General features: G+C 40.4%; 1 protein-coding gene across 1 annotated transcript; it reads left to right on the plus strand.

Annotated features, from left to right (window-relative positions):
* Nucleotides 1-2,021: 2,021 nt before the first annotated feature.
* LOC134601706 (zona pellucida sperm-binding protein 4-like) lies at nucleotides 2,022-14,826 on the plus strand. The gene is made up of 12 exons (XM_063446219.1): nucleotides 2,022-2,210; nucleotides 4,656-4,777; nucleotides 6,088-6,181; nucleotides 8,113-8,268; nucleotides 9,034-9,218; nucleotides 10,100-10,197; nucleotides 10,286-10,413; nucleotides 10,550-10,739; nucleotides 11,152-11,302; nucleotides 12,450-12,528; nucleotides 13,158-13,562; nucleotides 14,681-14,826. The coding sequence occupies exons 1-12, from the start codon at nucleotides 2,027-2,029 to the stop codon at nucleotides 14,824-14,826; spliced, it is 1,938 nt and encodes a 645-aa protein (XP_063302289.1). The 5' UTR covers nucleotides 2,022-2,026.
* The last annotated feature ends 900 nt before the right edge of the window (nucleotides 14,827-15,726 follow it).

Raw genomic sequence — 15,726 nt, forward strand, 5'->3', positions numbered from 1 at the left:
ACCTCCAAAGAAAACAATTATGCAGGCTTCCTGGCTCTAAGAAACCCTCATGGGAAAGTTTGCCATTATTCAATTGTTTGGGGATTTATCTTCTTCTTGTCATGTATACATCCTCTGCATATGCTATGCACAACATAAATCACCTTTCCAGGAGTAGGAGAAGTGCTGCTTGGCGGTCCTATGCCATAAGGCCGGGCTTTTGTGACATGCCGGTGGACGCCTGCCGCTGCAGTTCCACACTTTTATGTAGCCCCACGTCTGTCCACGGTGGTAGCGACGTCGACGTGCGGGTGATGTCAAGCAGAGGACGCGCATGCACATTTTGGGGTCAAAGGCCAGGTACGGACAATCGGATTCACAAGAGGGATATTTAAACTCACTCATTTCTTCTACTTATTGTCCTGTCATGGTTTCCCTTTGCTGGTTATCCGAGTGTGATCCGAGTGTGTTCCTGATCGTGTTTCTTTGGTTATTGACTTTGACTTCATTCTGACTTCCATGAATTCTGGTTTCCCTGACTATTGGCTATTCCTTGCATCTGTGTTTCGTTCTGTTTTCCTGACCTCAGCTAGTATTTAGACAAGAGGTGTACTTGAGTGTAGTGTTTGCATTTGAATGCAGGGGGGTGTGTTTGTATGTATTGTTTGCTTTTAAATGCAGGTGTTCCATTGTGAGTAGAGTTTGTGTTTGCATATCATTGTGGAGTTTTAATACTGGGTTTTATTTGTATGTAATATTTGCCTTCATGGTTGTGATTGGATGTAGTGTTGTCTTCTAAACATTTGTGTGTAGTGTTTGTGTTTAAGTGAAGGGGTGTGTTTATATATACTTTTTCTAGTATGAAATCAGGGGTGTAGGGCAGAAGGAGTGAGTGTGGCCTCTGCAATGTAGGGCAGAAGCAGTGAGGGGGATCTGCAATGTAGGGCAGAAGGAGTGAGTGGGGGCACAGAGTAAAAGTAAGTGAATAGAGGCACATAGAAAGGCAGCGAGTGGTGGCACAGAGTAGAAAAGCAGTAAATGGGGGCACAGAGTAGAGAAGCAGTCAGTGGGGGAATGCAGGGGCAGTAAGTGGGGGCACAGAGTAGAGAAGCAGTGAGTGGGGGAGGGCAGGAGCAGTGGGTGGAGGCATAGAGTAGAGAAGCAGTGAGTGGGGGAGGGCAGGGCAGGCCAGGAGCAGCGAGTGGGAGCACAGAGTAGGGAAGCAGTAAGTGGGGGAGGGCACCTGTTCAGCAATACCCATCGGGTGGCCCTAAATGCAAGGGCCACCCGATGGACCCCTCCAAATTGTTGTGGGCAGTGGGCCCACGGGGCAGCTGCTTTGGGCTTCCCAGCAGTAACTAGGCCCAGGGCAGCTTCTCCGTTTGCCCTGCATTAAAGACGACCCAGCAAAGGGCAGAGCTTATAACAATAGTAGAAAGGGGATCCAGGCACTCCAAGTATCTTCATATGTGTTTATTGGAACAAGTGAGACACCGCAACGTTTCGACCCCTGAAAGGGTCTTTGTCAAGCTTTGTCAAGTTTCAGGGGTCGAAACGTTGCAGTGTCTCACTTGTCCCAATAAACACATTTGAAGATACTTGGAGTGCCTGGATCCCCTTTCTATTACTGATATCTACTCTCTGGTGCTGGTCCTTGGTCCAGTTTAGGACCCGGATCTTCACGTGATTGGAGTGCGGTTTGGTTTTTCTCTTTTTGCAAAGAGCTTATAACACTGACTGACAGGGAGCTAAGATGTAAGAACCAGGTTTGCAAGATAACAAGGTGTTTTTACTACATTTACATTTTCACGCATCAATACATATTTGTTCAAAATAGGGCAGTAAGTAAACATGGTATTATAAATTAAGTGACAGTGCAACTTTAAGACGTAAATATTTTATAGAGAAAAACTGCTTATTTGTAGTGGATCATTATCCAGTTAAATTCATAATTGAATGCAATGCACTTCAATTCCTAATGCCCCACCCCCACATGATTTAAAAGCCAACTTTCTTGGGTGTGTTAGAGGTGTGGACTCCTGCTAAAATGGGTTGGTGTAATGGGTTTGGAGTGGTTTTAGGTTTGTTTTTGAGCTGCGGACTGCATGTTTTGTCTGGTGCCTCAGAACAGTTTTGGAATGATCCCTCGCAGCTACAATGTGGCCTTGCAGACATGCAGTTTTCTCTTCCTTTCTTGATTAGAGATTCAGCTTTTGTGTTGGCTGTACTTGGTAAGTCTACATGGATTACCTGAGCAGTAATAAGCACATTCTCTAACTAAAGCTAGATTACTCTTAATTCACTGTTCTTGACTAGAGTGAGGTCTGTTTGTCTTCAAAAATACTGTATATCTTTTACCTTTGCAACATTTAGTGTGACCTGTAACTGGATTTTAGCTAACTGATGCACAGTGATTTCCTGGATGCATATCCCTTCCTTAAAGTGAGGTGCCACTATAGTGCCCTGATGGTGCCCTCACCCTCATGGGCCCCCCTCCTGCTGGGCTCTAGGGGTAGGAATGGGTTAAATCCTTACCTTTCTTAAGTGCCGGGCTCCCTTGGCGCTGGGGACTCTCCTCCTCCTTTGGATGTCATTGGCTGAATGTGCATGTGTGGCAAGAGCTGCGCGTGCATTCAGCCAGTCCATAGGAAAGCATTCTCCATGCTTTCCTATGGATGCTGGCTTCTTCTCACAGTGAGAAGCGGCTGTCAATGAGACCGCCACTAGAGGCTGGATTAACCTGTAGGTAAACATAGACGTTTCCCTGAAACTGCTATGTTAACAGCTTTAGGGTTAACCCTAGATGGATGCTCACAATGCACACAAAAAAATCACTGTTTAATAGATATACCACAAATCAGTGGTAGTGTGTGTGGGGTTTATTTTTTATTATTTTTTCTCATTGGGGTATATCTAAAGACTGCAGTTATCTTGTCTGATGCCTTTGCAAGTTATTTTCACCAAGCTAAAGTTTTTTTAGGGTTCTTGAGTGACCCTTCGTAGCAGAAATTAAAGGAGAGCAGTCTGTGAACCCTTGAAGTCCATATACAAATACACATGGGTTTAACTGTGCATCATAGTGAATTGGAAAAATAAATGTACCCTTATTAACTGGTATTTTGCTATTCTGTCTTCAGTTTCCCTATTTTCTAGGGAATAAATATTGGAGGATTGACAAGAAATTGAACATTTTTGTTTTAAGACCAAAATAGCAGAGCTGGGAAAACAGAGTTGCAGACTTTCCAATTTGGTCTACAATGTGTGATCCAAATGTCAGATTTCCACAATTACCTCTATGTTAATAAACATTCATGATTGAGTGGGTAACCCATTTGTGGATGCATTGAACTGAGTTCATATGCATGCTTATACTGTTCTATGTACACTCCTTGTTTTATTTATTGTATGTAATATTCTAATTTACTGAGATTGTGGATTTGGGGTTTTCATGAGCTGTAAGCCATAATCATCGCACTTATGACATCACGGCTTGGACTATCTTGCTTTGCATGTAATGCATCTATCTCATTTATTCGTTTCCCCTTTTACGTTGCATTACTGAAATAAATGAACTTTTGCACGATTTTCTAATTTTTGAGTATCACCTGTAGATTTAGATAGAGGTGGATACATGTGACTCAAAGGGCAATCAAGAGACACAGGCTTCTTTGTGGAGGGAAGACAGAAGTGGGGGATCTGGGATAGACATGAGGAGAGGTGGTGGGCAAGAAACTGGGGAGATAAAATCATAGTGACACTCTGAAACACACAGCAATGCATACCGTGACATGTAGTAAAATACAATCCTGCATAGACAAACAGGCAGTGGCGGCTCTAGACTTGGAAAGGCCTTAAGCGAAACTCATACACGAGGCCCCCACTAAACCCATAATGGGGGGGGGGGGGGGGGGGGAGAAAAATGGCTGAGGTGTGTATAAGCTGTAGATATATTGAAGGAGGAGCTTGCAGCACTGGATGTAGAGCTAGTCTCTATAAACATTGTTGCATTGTCTACCCTAGAGTGTATGTGTCTGTATGTATGTTTCTCTAAGCATGTGTAGGTTTGTGTACTGCCTTTGGCACGGAGTTCAAGGCTTGAACTATCTTGCTTTGCATATAATGTGTCTCTCATATGTCCCCTTTTACGTTGCATTACTGAAATAAATTAACTTTTGCACTATTCTAATTTTTTTGAGTATCACCTGTATATCCCCCTTCCATTCTTCTGGTTGTCTCCTCTTCGTATCAGTGTGCATAAATTGCAGGGTAGAACTAAAGGATCACTTCAATGAGAAGTGACTTGAGTGGTCCTTTAATAAATGAGACCTTTTCCAGAACCTTCAACACATCTCCCATGATTCAGTTTCTCCTCAACATGTAGTATATGTCCTGGCTGCACTAGTACTATATAGGAGTTTGCTTTTAACTTGCTATATTTAAGTAAAATAAGATAGGAAAACCAAGCATGTGATGAAGGATAACTTTAGTGATACAATTGCATAAGATGTTTAGTCACTTAAAATTGTAACTTATAAGTATCTTCCACTCCTGGAGATAAACTAATGCACACAAAAGGTCAAACCTGAAAATTGCATTTATTTGCTCTCATGTTTCATATATTGGATAAATATCTTTAGGTAACGATGCATCTTAAAATGTTATATCAATTTCCCCAGACAACAAAGGAAAGTCTCATTATCTCTACAATAATTCTGCTTGTGGGACCTGGATAGGAGAGAAACCAGATGGCTCTGTGGTCGTTGGTGCTGCTTATGATGGTTGCTTTGTTAGCAAGAAGGTAAAGATGATTCACAACTTCCAAGTAGCTGTGTTTTATTTTATTTTTTTAACTGACTAGTAACCTTCGTTTTTGTGAATGGTCTGTCATATAGACACATGTACACTAGTTACTACTTGACTTGCATGTGCATGCAATTTGATTTTAAAATCTTGCTGAAATTTGAGCATCTTTGAGATTCCAACTTTAGCAGAATCTAAAACGAATACTGAATAAACTGGTTTTCATTAGCTCCCCGAACTAGTGACATTTCTATTAAGCAACTAAAATGTTAACTTTTAACAAATCATCTGTTTAGTAGATGACTTCCTAACTTGGTATGCTTGTGTGGTGGTTCCATAATTAAGGGTACCAAATTAGGGACAAGTCTACAAATTCTATGCAATTTAAAATAGAGCAGGGGTTCTCAACCCAGTCCTCAGGACCCCCTACCAGTCCAGGATTTAGAGATTACCTGGGTGTGTCTACGGTGTTTAGGAAAAAACAAAAGAAAACACCTTAGACACACTCCGTTAATCCCTAAGTCCTGGACTGGTAGGGGGTCCTTGGGGACTAGGTTGAGAACCCCTGAAATAGAGCTTTTCTTATTTTGGACTGATCTATTTAGGATATTAAATTTATAGCTATCCCCTAAACAAGGCAATATCACATAAAGGTATGAAACTATGGAATTGTTTTTAGTAAATAGCTACTTAATTTGGTATCCTTAAAATGGCAATAGCACACAAGTAACTGAGCAGGTGCCTACTCTGACAAAATATACTGTGGGGAGAGACGAAGCAGGCATCAGCAAGGAAGCACTGATATTGCGCTACCTCACAAGCTGCTGAGATATGGCATCACTAATTGGCAAGAGAGGAAAGCGGTGCTGGAAGAGCAGTGACTAGAGGGCCCACACCAGTTCTACTGAAGGTAGGGAGGTTGGATGGGTCTAATAGAAGTTAATGTTTGATGTTTTATAGGTGTTTGTCAGTGTCCAAAAAGGGTGTGGATTATAGCTGGAGTGGTTGAGTCATTGCCATAGAAATATATGTATGACTTGCAAAAAGGAGTTGGTAAGTTAACCACATCCTGCTGTGGCACACTCTGTAACCAGGCATCTGACTCTAAGATCGGCCCTGGAAGGGCCTCTTGCCCATGCTAGAGTTTACATAACGAACTGAGGCAAATCAAAAGCTATGGCTGCTTAACTGTTAATTTCCACAATGATACTTTCATGGTTGCTTCTTTACTCCTTTTTTTTTTTTTTTTTTTTTTCTTTCTTTTTGAGCTCACTTAATGATGAATGCTAAAACATCTTGCATTTTCAGGATGGAGAATACTTGATGACCATAACCCTGGAAGAAATATCTGATGGACTTGTTCAGTATAACAAAAAGGACCTAAAGTGCCCGATCTTACCAGGTGATTACCTAAAGGATTTCTGAAGTCTAAATCCACTAAATAGAATAATCATGCATTAGCCTTGCTAGTCCGCAGGCATAAGATGTATTGCTGTTATTTATAACAAATATTTTACCAGAAAGCATTCAAGGAACACTATGGGGTTGGGAACACGCATGTATTCCTGACAATATATAGTATTAAAGTTACCATCTTGCTCCCCCAGGCTCATAAATATAGTATAATCTTGCCTTTAATCCAATCCAGTGTGGCTAACATCAGAAGTGTTGATCAAAGCCAATCACTATGCTTTCCCCTAGGAAAGCGTTGGGTTGGCTAATACTATCAAGGAGGCAGGGCAAACACAAGCCAAACACAGCCCTAGCCAATCGGCATCTCCTAATAGATCCATTGAATCAATGCATCTGAGGAAAGCTCAGTGTCTCCATGCAGAGGGTGGAGCCACTGAGTGTCAGTCACACTATGCAGCACTGCATAAGGAAGCGCCTCTAGTAGCTATCTGAAGTGGCCACTGGAATTATAATTGGGCTATAATGCAAACACTGCCTTTTCTATGAAACGTGTTTACTGCAGGAAGGGACTGACTATACTCTCCAAAACAATACAAAAAGCTGTAGTTCTAGTGACTAGTGTGACTTTGGCAAATTGGCTTAATCTTTTCCTGGAAGCTTTAACACAAACGTGGGCAAATGGTGGATAACAATATGTGTTGCAACTTAAAATTCCATGATGTCTTCTACATTCTACAGTAGTGAAGCATTAAGGCCATTGTAGTTCTAAAACATCAGTGCATCTACCTCTTCTTCTTACCCAACCCTGGTCTAATGAGACAGACCTTTAAACCGCAAATATAATTACCAATTGAATTCTGTAGGGCCAAACGGCAGTCTGTGCATAATTTCTATAATTCAATACAAGGATTGTTGCCTTTTTAAGAAAATCTGAAACTAAATATAGAAATCCACTTTTATCTAGGTGGGACCAATTAATTTTTTATTTTTTCTCTACCAGAAATACTGATGGGGAGAGCAGAAAACCCCTCTTTCAGTTAGTCCTTCTGTTTGCCCAAACATTGCCATGGTAACTCCATAGCAAACAGTGCAAAATAATATTTTCATTGAAAAGCCACAGGTTGCAAAGGCTACTGAGATCACTCCAATGAAAACATGCATTCTCACATTGTGGTTATAACTATATTAACCCCTTAAGGACACATGACATGTCATGATTCCCTTTTATTCCACAAGTTTGGTCCTTAAGGGGGTTAAAGGGACATTCCTCTGCCCAAATACACTAACAAAATCACTGTCTAGTAGACATACCCCAAATGAAACCATGCATGCATTTTGTTGCAGTTATATCTAAAAAGCTTGCAACACCGATCTGCCTTTGCTAGCCCCTTCTAATCCCACCCAGACTTTCTGTGACTGCTCAATAAGTAGTCTTTGCATGCCAGGTGCTCTGAGTAACTGCTGTCTCTTCACTTCAGCTCCACTGAGCTATACATTCAGGGTCTGACTTGTTTGAAAGCCAAGTGAGAGTAACCAGTATAACTTACAATTAAAAGATGGGACACTCTTCACACAAAGCTTTTCAGCAAGCTAAAGGAGCTTAGTGGTATGGAGTCTCCCTTTTAAAGCTTTATTTCCAGTGATGTGCTCCTGTAACTAAATTTGCTAACAATTTACATATCTTGGAATCACTCTTAACTGGTGCGTGTCACCTTTCTGGGTGACCAGTGGGCAGCTACCTGAAACATGGCTTTTGTGTTCAAATTTCTTTCATTTCCTGTAAAAGTGAGGGTCAACTAGCTCTGATCTAGTTTGGTTTCTTGATTCAACAGTTTATGCCGTTCTTCTAATAAACCTAAATCCATAAATGTGTATTGCGATGAAAGACCACTCAAACTAATTTCCCTTGCTTTCCTCTAGCTATGGATGCTCCTAGCCCAAGTACATGTGCTTCAATTGCACAACAAGACAAGCTGCCATGTGCCAATGCTTTAGTAAGCCAAGAACTTTGTGAACGTATTGGTTGTTGCTTTAATCCCAGAGATACTACAATGCCGTGTTACTATGGAAAAAAATGTAAGTAAAGCTACAGCACTGGATGACTAACTTTAATGTAAAAGTAGGCTGTCAATACTACTAGACTCGTGATCTGTTCCCTGACTTTACCCCTTCACCCACTCCTCAAATCTGCAACTACTAGACTAGTTTTATTGTACCAAAAGGTCTGTTAGTGGGGAGTGCAGGTCTGGTGTACTTCATGACACCCAAATTAATACAGAAAACAAAGAATGGGGGGGGGGGGGGGGGGGGAGAGAATCACTATACATTAAAGAGAGGAAATGGAACAATTTGGAAAAGTAGGTGTAGAATAGTGTCTTAAAAAAAAAAAAAATCAAATGCATAGTGTAATGCCCTAGTGAGTATAAAGTAGAAAACTCACAAGCAAGACATTCAGGCTCATCACCCTTCCAAGGGTACTGGAATGTAAATCTTCTATAGGGAGTACTCCTTGGTAGAAACAGACCACATTGGTGCAGTAAAATCAAAACGGTTGAATATTGTATCGCACTTACAAGAATGAAAAATATAGGATGTAGGTCTTGAAAAAGCAGGATCAGCTGAAATCAGTAAGGCAATAGACACAGTAATAAAATTAAACGATTAACCATCTTTAAAATAAGTGTCCAATAAGATATCAGCCAGTGAATTTTGTCCTTGGCACAGGATTCCTTCAGGAATGTATTATACTAGCCATGCCTAACGAACACTCTTATCAATATAAACCTGTCGCATGTCATCTGGTTAGAGGTTTGTTAAAGTAACAAGGCATTTTTCTTCTAGTGACTGCACAGTGCTCAGACAACATTGTGGTGGCGGTTTCTAAAGATCTGACAACGCCTTCACTGGTCTTGGAATCTGTCAATGTGGTTGCTGTAGATTCTGCTTCATGTCCTAAACTGAGTATTCTGAAAAGCAATAGCTTTGTAGTATTTCAGTTTCCACTATCTTGTGGAGCAAAGCACCAGGTGAGCACATCTAGCTTCTACATAATTTTATTTCTGGTGTTCCAATTACTCTTGTCCTTAAAGGCGCTCTAGTCACAAATGACTTGAGATTAATGATACTGTTTCGGTGTATAGATAATGCCCCTGCAGCATCACTGCTCAATTCTCTGCCATTTTGGAATTAAATCACTTGGTTTATGCAGCCCTAGTCAAGCCTCCTTGCATGTGACTTACAAAGCTTTCCTAATCCCTTCCTGTACAGTCATCTAATGTTCACACTTCCTTTATTGCAAATTCTGTTTAGTAATGTGTGTTTTTTTTTTTTTTTTTTTTCTGATATGTTTAATAGCTTGATGGATCCTCCTGTATTTAAAGTCCAACAGAGCAGGAGATTTTCTGATTTGAAAATGAAACCACTTTGTTTTAGGCAGGCTGTGCCAGTCACCACCATGGAAGGTGATCTTAGGGCTGTATGGGCAGAAATGTAAAACTCCTAAATGGTAGGGAGTTGAGCAGTGGAACTCTAGTAACCAAAACTTTAGAGACATGATCTATACAACAAAACTGCTTCACTGTAGTGTTCATATTAAAACCACTTTCTTTCCATTTAAAGAGGAACACTTATTGCTTTGTATGTTGTATAACTGTCACTTTACAGCATTTGCACATGGAGTGGATTCAGAACATTTGCATGCAAAGCCCTATGAAACTCCTCTTTAAGGGAGCCTGGTCTAGTTTAAACTGGTTTTGAACTAACAATTTACATGATTTTGTTCTGTTTGCTAGCTTTCTAAATAAGCAGTAGAACATCTATAGTTGCTTCAAAAAAACTGACCGCTTTTTACCTACTACACATGAATATATGCACTTTGCCTTCCACTCAAATTTACCTCTTCCAAAAGGTGGATGAAAGTACAATGATATATGAAAACATAATTGAGGCAAAACAAGACATAAGGACATGGAATGGAGCTTCCTTGACGAGGGACAGTACAATGAGGTTAGTCTTGAAAGGACCAAAGTGGATGACATTAGTTTTTTGTCTTAAACCTGAACATGCTGAATGATTCCATGTCTATTCTTTCCAGGGTGACTGTACAGTGCAGTTATTCAAGAAATGCAGTTCTACCACTAAAGGTGCAGGTATTTACACTACCCCCACCTCCTCCTGTATCAACTACTGGTCCCCTGTTCCTGGAAATGAGAATTGCTAAAGGTAATCTCTCTAGAAAACCCAACACAACCCTTTCAGGGTCAGGGCAAATCCTAGGATAAACTGCAGCATATCCCCTCTCAAACCTATTGTAAATAGGACCTACTATACTGAATTTTTTTTTTCACTCTACTTGTAGACCAACAGTATTCTTCATATTATATTGATGGTGACTACCCTGTAACGAGAGTGCTCCGAGATCCAGTCTACTTGGAAGTCCGCATTCTTCAAAGGACTGATCCTAATCTGGTTCTGATCTTGAATGACTGCTGGGCTAATCCCTCTCCTGACAAGACACAGCAGCCTCAGTGGCCCATCTTGGTGAAAAGGTGACATTAGAAAGTCCTGCAGAATCTTGTATGGTGTGTTAAAACCTCATATGCTCTATAATCGTGGTGGGTTCACAAAATGGCTTTCTACATGCTTTGAGGAAACTGCTGCCCTAAACGAGGGGTAGGCAACCTTTGGTATTACAGATATTGTGGACTACATCTCTCATAATGCTGGTAAAGCATCAGAGGAGATTTGGTCCCAAAGGTTGCCTAAACCTTACCAGATTTGGTAATTATCCCACTGTATCTTGACTGATTCAATCTTGCATGCCCTTTTCTAGTATTCTAGAAACAGCTGATATTTGTGTTGAGACACATTACAATTTGGTAAGTAAGCATTGTGTATTACTAGACTGGCAATAGCCTTATTGATCCATGCATTGACTAAAATTGAAATCTCCATTTCCAGCTGCCCCTTTCCTGGAGACAACTACCTCACACAGCTTATTCCTCTTGGCGCTTCATCTCGGGCAATTCCATTCCCAACCCATTACAACCACTTTTCAATCAGCACCTTCACATTTGTGGATGGAAGAACCCAGCTTGCACTTAGAGGACTGGTGAGTGTCTGTCTGATTCTCTCTAAATGTCCTATTTCAGTGTTATGGAAGTATGACCTGCTTGCATGTATCGGATTAACCCTGCTAGCTTGCATTTTATCCATACAGTGACTAGTAGTAATTGGTTTGGCATTTTATTCAGTATGCCCAATACTGACTACTGGGAGCAATCCCTAGCACTTCACTGTAGCATAGGTGTTTGGAATCTGTATGGAAAAGGGTTTAAATGGCTACTGTAGAAATATTTGGTTTTTATTCAATAGGCTTTAGGTGTGTTGCAAGAACTTCTCTCAATTCTTTCGGTTGAGTGTAATTGCTGTAGATGCAATTCCTTAATACTCATAATGAATCAGATTTGTATTCTGATATGGAATACTGGAGCTAGTTGGAATAAAAACTACTTTTCTAGGGAGTCTGATGGTTTTTAGAGCAACAGTGTGTGGGGAAACAAAATGGAGTTCTTGCTGAAACTATCTTCATAGCAATTTTATCTTCCACCATTCCTGAAGTTGGGGCCCACTAAGGATGTGCATTAGCAATTCCCTAACCCCCAGAACCACTTGCATATTTAGGGTAGGGTTAGATTCCTGTCACTATTTCCATAATTTTCCCTCCCTCTTGTTTTGCCACTTTTCAGACTTCCGAATTGCCGAAATTCATCCGCGTTTAAATTTGAAACAAATTGCTCATGTCTAGGACCCGCTACCTGCTGTCTAGAGGCAGGTAGCGGGTCCTTTCTTGCTGTATCTGTCATGCAAACCCCTGCACCAGCCAGGCTTAACACTTTTGCTTTGGGGGTCTTGACAAACCATTACAGATTCTTATTCATTAAAGGAAACAAACCTTAAACAAAACCACTCATCTGAAATGATTAACCACTTTATAAACCGATGTGGTACATAAAAATAAACACACATTTTGCGGTTTAGTATGTTGCTTACAGCATAAAAGGGTTGCATTTATTCTTTATGGTGACGGCAAAGGTTGGGAGAACTTTCTTACACTTGGCTTTGGCATGTCCAGACAACACCATAAAGCTTTACTGCTTCTAGTTAATTTAAACCTGACTTGTAAAATAAAGATGAGAGTATTTGTGTGGTTAGATGCACTTTTCTAACACTTTGTATTTTATTTTTTCCTTTTCTAGGTCTACTTTCACTGCAGTGCTTTGGTTTGTGTTCCATCTGCTGGCAATCCATGCAGCACTACCTGTGCACAAAGACAAAGTAAGACTTCCCAGACTTGGACACCAGGATTACAAAATGCTGTAGAGTCAAATTTCACTTAAATTATAGGAAATGGGGCTTCACCCTTGATTGGGACAGAGTTATGCTTTGCGTGAGGTCTAACACACACAAAAAAAACTACAAAACTCATACTTTAACACTTGCTGACATTCCACATTAACAGCAGTCAAGAATATACTCAACCTAAACATGCAAATTCAGCTATTGCTGTCCTCAATTGCAACCTACTGTATTGGATAAATGAGGATTGGTCTGAGGCATATTCTGCAGCTCTCTGCTACTCTTCCTGTGAGATCCTCAGTTTATTTTCATCCAATGCTTTTGGGGACAAAGTGTGTGGACACTAAGCTTTCCAATCAAGTGCGTCTCTTATGTAAGCATGGAATCCAATGCTTTCTCATGAGCCTCATTTGCCATTCATTTTCATGCAATATGGGAGTATTACTCTGAGCACAGAAGTACCTCTAGTGCATGTGTTTAAATCCTAACATTGCCATCTCTATTAAATGGCCTTTTAAATAGAAGGGCTGAAATGCCATGATTGGTTCCCATAACAGTATGTGAAAATCAACTACATTTATTTTTCTCCCCATTTTAATCTTTTACAGAGAGGCAGTCCGTGTGGATCCCTGAGGAACATCAAAGCATTGTAACATCACTTGGTCCTGTTAACTTTATTACAGTTGAAAAAGATGTGATTCTACCAGAGCATAGCTTCGATGACAATGGAAGTGATATTCCTATTTCAATAAAAGACCTCTTGGAAGCTGACACTATCATATCTGCCACTATGATAGATTACTTTTCTCCTATATCCAACATGTATAACACTGGTAAGGCAGTTGAAGGTCTTGTCGAGAGAGGACAAGGAGACCTTCTTGATGCAGTTATCAATGTACTAGTTAATGAGGTAACTGACGGCTCCACTGAAGGGGAAGGATCAGGGACCCCACAAGGAGACTTTCTTGGCGTGGAAAGACTGCGCCCTAAATATCTGGTTCCTGTGATGGAAGGTAAGTCTCTAATTGTGAAACCACTTCTCTTGATCCAAACTCTAGATATAACCTATATAGATTCAGTGTATCTTAGAATCTGCATACATTAGATACTCTAAGAGCACAATTTGTAGATGATTGCACTTGTGCCTTGGCACATATGCATTTCCTGTAATTTCCTTAACACAGTTAAGCCAAAAGCATGGAAGTTACAACTGGCTATCACTAGAGCAAACTTGTATCTTGTACAACATTTTAAATCTGTTCTCAAAGTAGGATGTTTCTGTGTGCACGCAAGCTGTTAATCTTTGCAAAAAAAACATTACATAAGATTATTTAATCTCCCACATTTATTGGGGAAAGTATTCGTCCGTCCCAGATGTTGTGGACTACACGCCCATAATGCTGCCAAAGCATGTGAGATATAGTCCAAAACAGCTGGACTGACAAAGGTTGCCTGTGCCTGGGATAGGATGTGCAATATGGTAATCTTGCATTTGCACCCGTGAAGTCCCATTTGTTTCAAGAGCTAAACACTGGAACACTTCTAAACTGCTTAGAAGTCAGCAGTACACTAGGAATACAAACCAGTTTTGAAATGTGTATTGCTGACACTAGTGCTGATGTGGCCATTTATGTGACCTGCTCAAATCACCCTGAAAACATTAATTATGTCACACTGATCTCACCATGAAGGTGGCACAGGAGAAAAGCTTGATCTCAGCCAATCAACTTTCCCATAGGAAAGAATTGGGAGGCTTTGCACAACAAAACACCACAGTGCATCACATATGCAATGCATTGATTCACAGCATCTCTAGAGAACATTCAGTGCCACCACGCAGAGCATGACAACACTCAACACTGGACTAGGAAGCACCTCTAGTGGCCATCTGAGTGACTCCTTAGTGCTTCTAGGCACCAATGTTAAAGCTAGATCTATCCTCTCCTGGGAAATACTGATGCCTGTTTTTTAGAAGAGTAAGATGTAAACCGAACATGGTCTTCATACACTCTCACTTACTAGTCTTGCAGGTTTTGAGAACCAATTTCTTAACCCACTCTAGGATGTGCTCTAACATGTATAAAATGCAGTTTCTGGCAATTTTTTTTTTTTTTTTTTTTTAAACCTGTAGATTCTGGAAGTCCTGAATCCTCTTCTCTGATCTGGTTAAGAGTAGCAGTGGCTGTAGGAGGGGTCCTAGCTGTAACGCTGACAGTCCTCGGTCTCTGGAGATGCCGTACAAACCGTAGCAAAAGAATTAATTCAGTAGAAGCTTAAATAAAATATGAAATAACTTATTTGGTGTCTACTCTTATTTTGTAGTGTTCTGAATCAAATTATACTTGGCTGGCTTTAAAACTATTTAATGATCCTCCATTGTGAGCATCGCATCCATCAGACTCTCAAACCTTTCTAAATTGACTTGACAACTTATGGGGCTGCATGGGCACTCCTGCTGTAGTGGTTGTGTGGTTTTGATTTAATTTTTTTTTTTGCGTGGGGGGAGGGAATGGTAGTCTGTTAGGAGGGAATGACAATGGGTTTGTAGGTGATTTCACGCTGACAATCGCTTTTAGACTTGATTCTGAAATGTTAAGGGAGAATGATTTGCCATTCTATGATCTGTATACAGTTCAGATAATGTTTCTTTCAGGGAAACCTGGATGGGGGAGAGGAAAGAAATGCAATATAAAACTTATTGATACACCATAATTCCTGCATGGATCAGGGTTGTAAAAGGGGTGGGTGTGTGGTGTTTTTTTTGTTTTTTTTTTTTAAATTTTGATTGACCTGCAGTGTAGTTACTGTACAGTGGCCATGTGGAGCCTGAACTGCATTCATCACACATGTGGGTGTTGGCGGCTGTTGCTAGGTCTTGGTAGCGGAATGACTCCCCAACACCTTATGACATGAGTTCTTTCAAACTTGGTTAGATATTCAAGCCTACTTTGTCCCATCTGGGATGGTTCTCTTTGGTATCTCCTCATTGTGGAGTATGGATCATTATTTAATGTGCAGTTTGCAATATATGTGTATTATATGGTGTGGCGCATACATATATAAATATATATGTATATATATTTAATACTAATGTAAATTTGGTTGTATGAAATACTGACTGAATGACTATTGACTGAAATAGGCTTCTTAACTTAGCTTAGATTTGAAAAACGTTAC

Source organism: Pelobates fuscus, chromosome 3 (assembly GCF_036172605.1).
Source record: "Pelobates fuscus isolate aPelFus1 chromosome 3, aPelFus1.pri, whole genome shotgun sequence".
In the NCBI taxonomy this organism is placed as follows: Eukaryota; Metazoa; Chordata; class Amphibia; order Anura; family Pelobatidae; genus Pelobates; species Pelobates fuscus.

Bases quoted from the DNA above. Each gene is read 5' to 3' on its own strand.
- LOC134601706 (XM_063446219.1), top strand. From the start codon at position 2,027: ATGGGTTGGTGTAATGGGTTTGGAGTGGTTTTAGGTTTGTTTTTGAGC. The intron at 10,414-10,549 runs GTAATCTCTCTA...CTCTACTTGTAG, and splicing joins GGAAATGAGAATTGCTAAAG to ACCAACAGTATTCTTCATAT. The intron at 12,529-13,157 runs GTAAGACTTCCC...AATCTTTTACAG, and splicing joins TACCTGTGCACAAAGACAAA to AGAGGCAGTCCGTGTGGATC.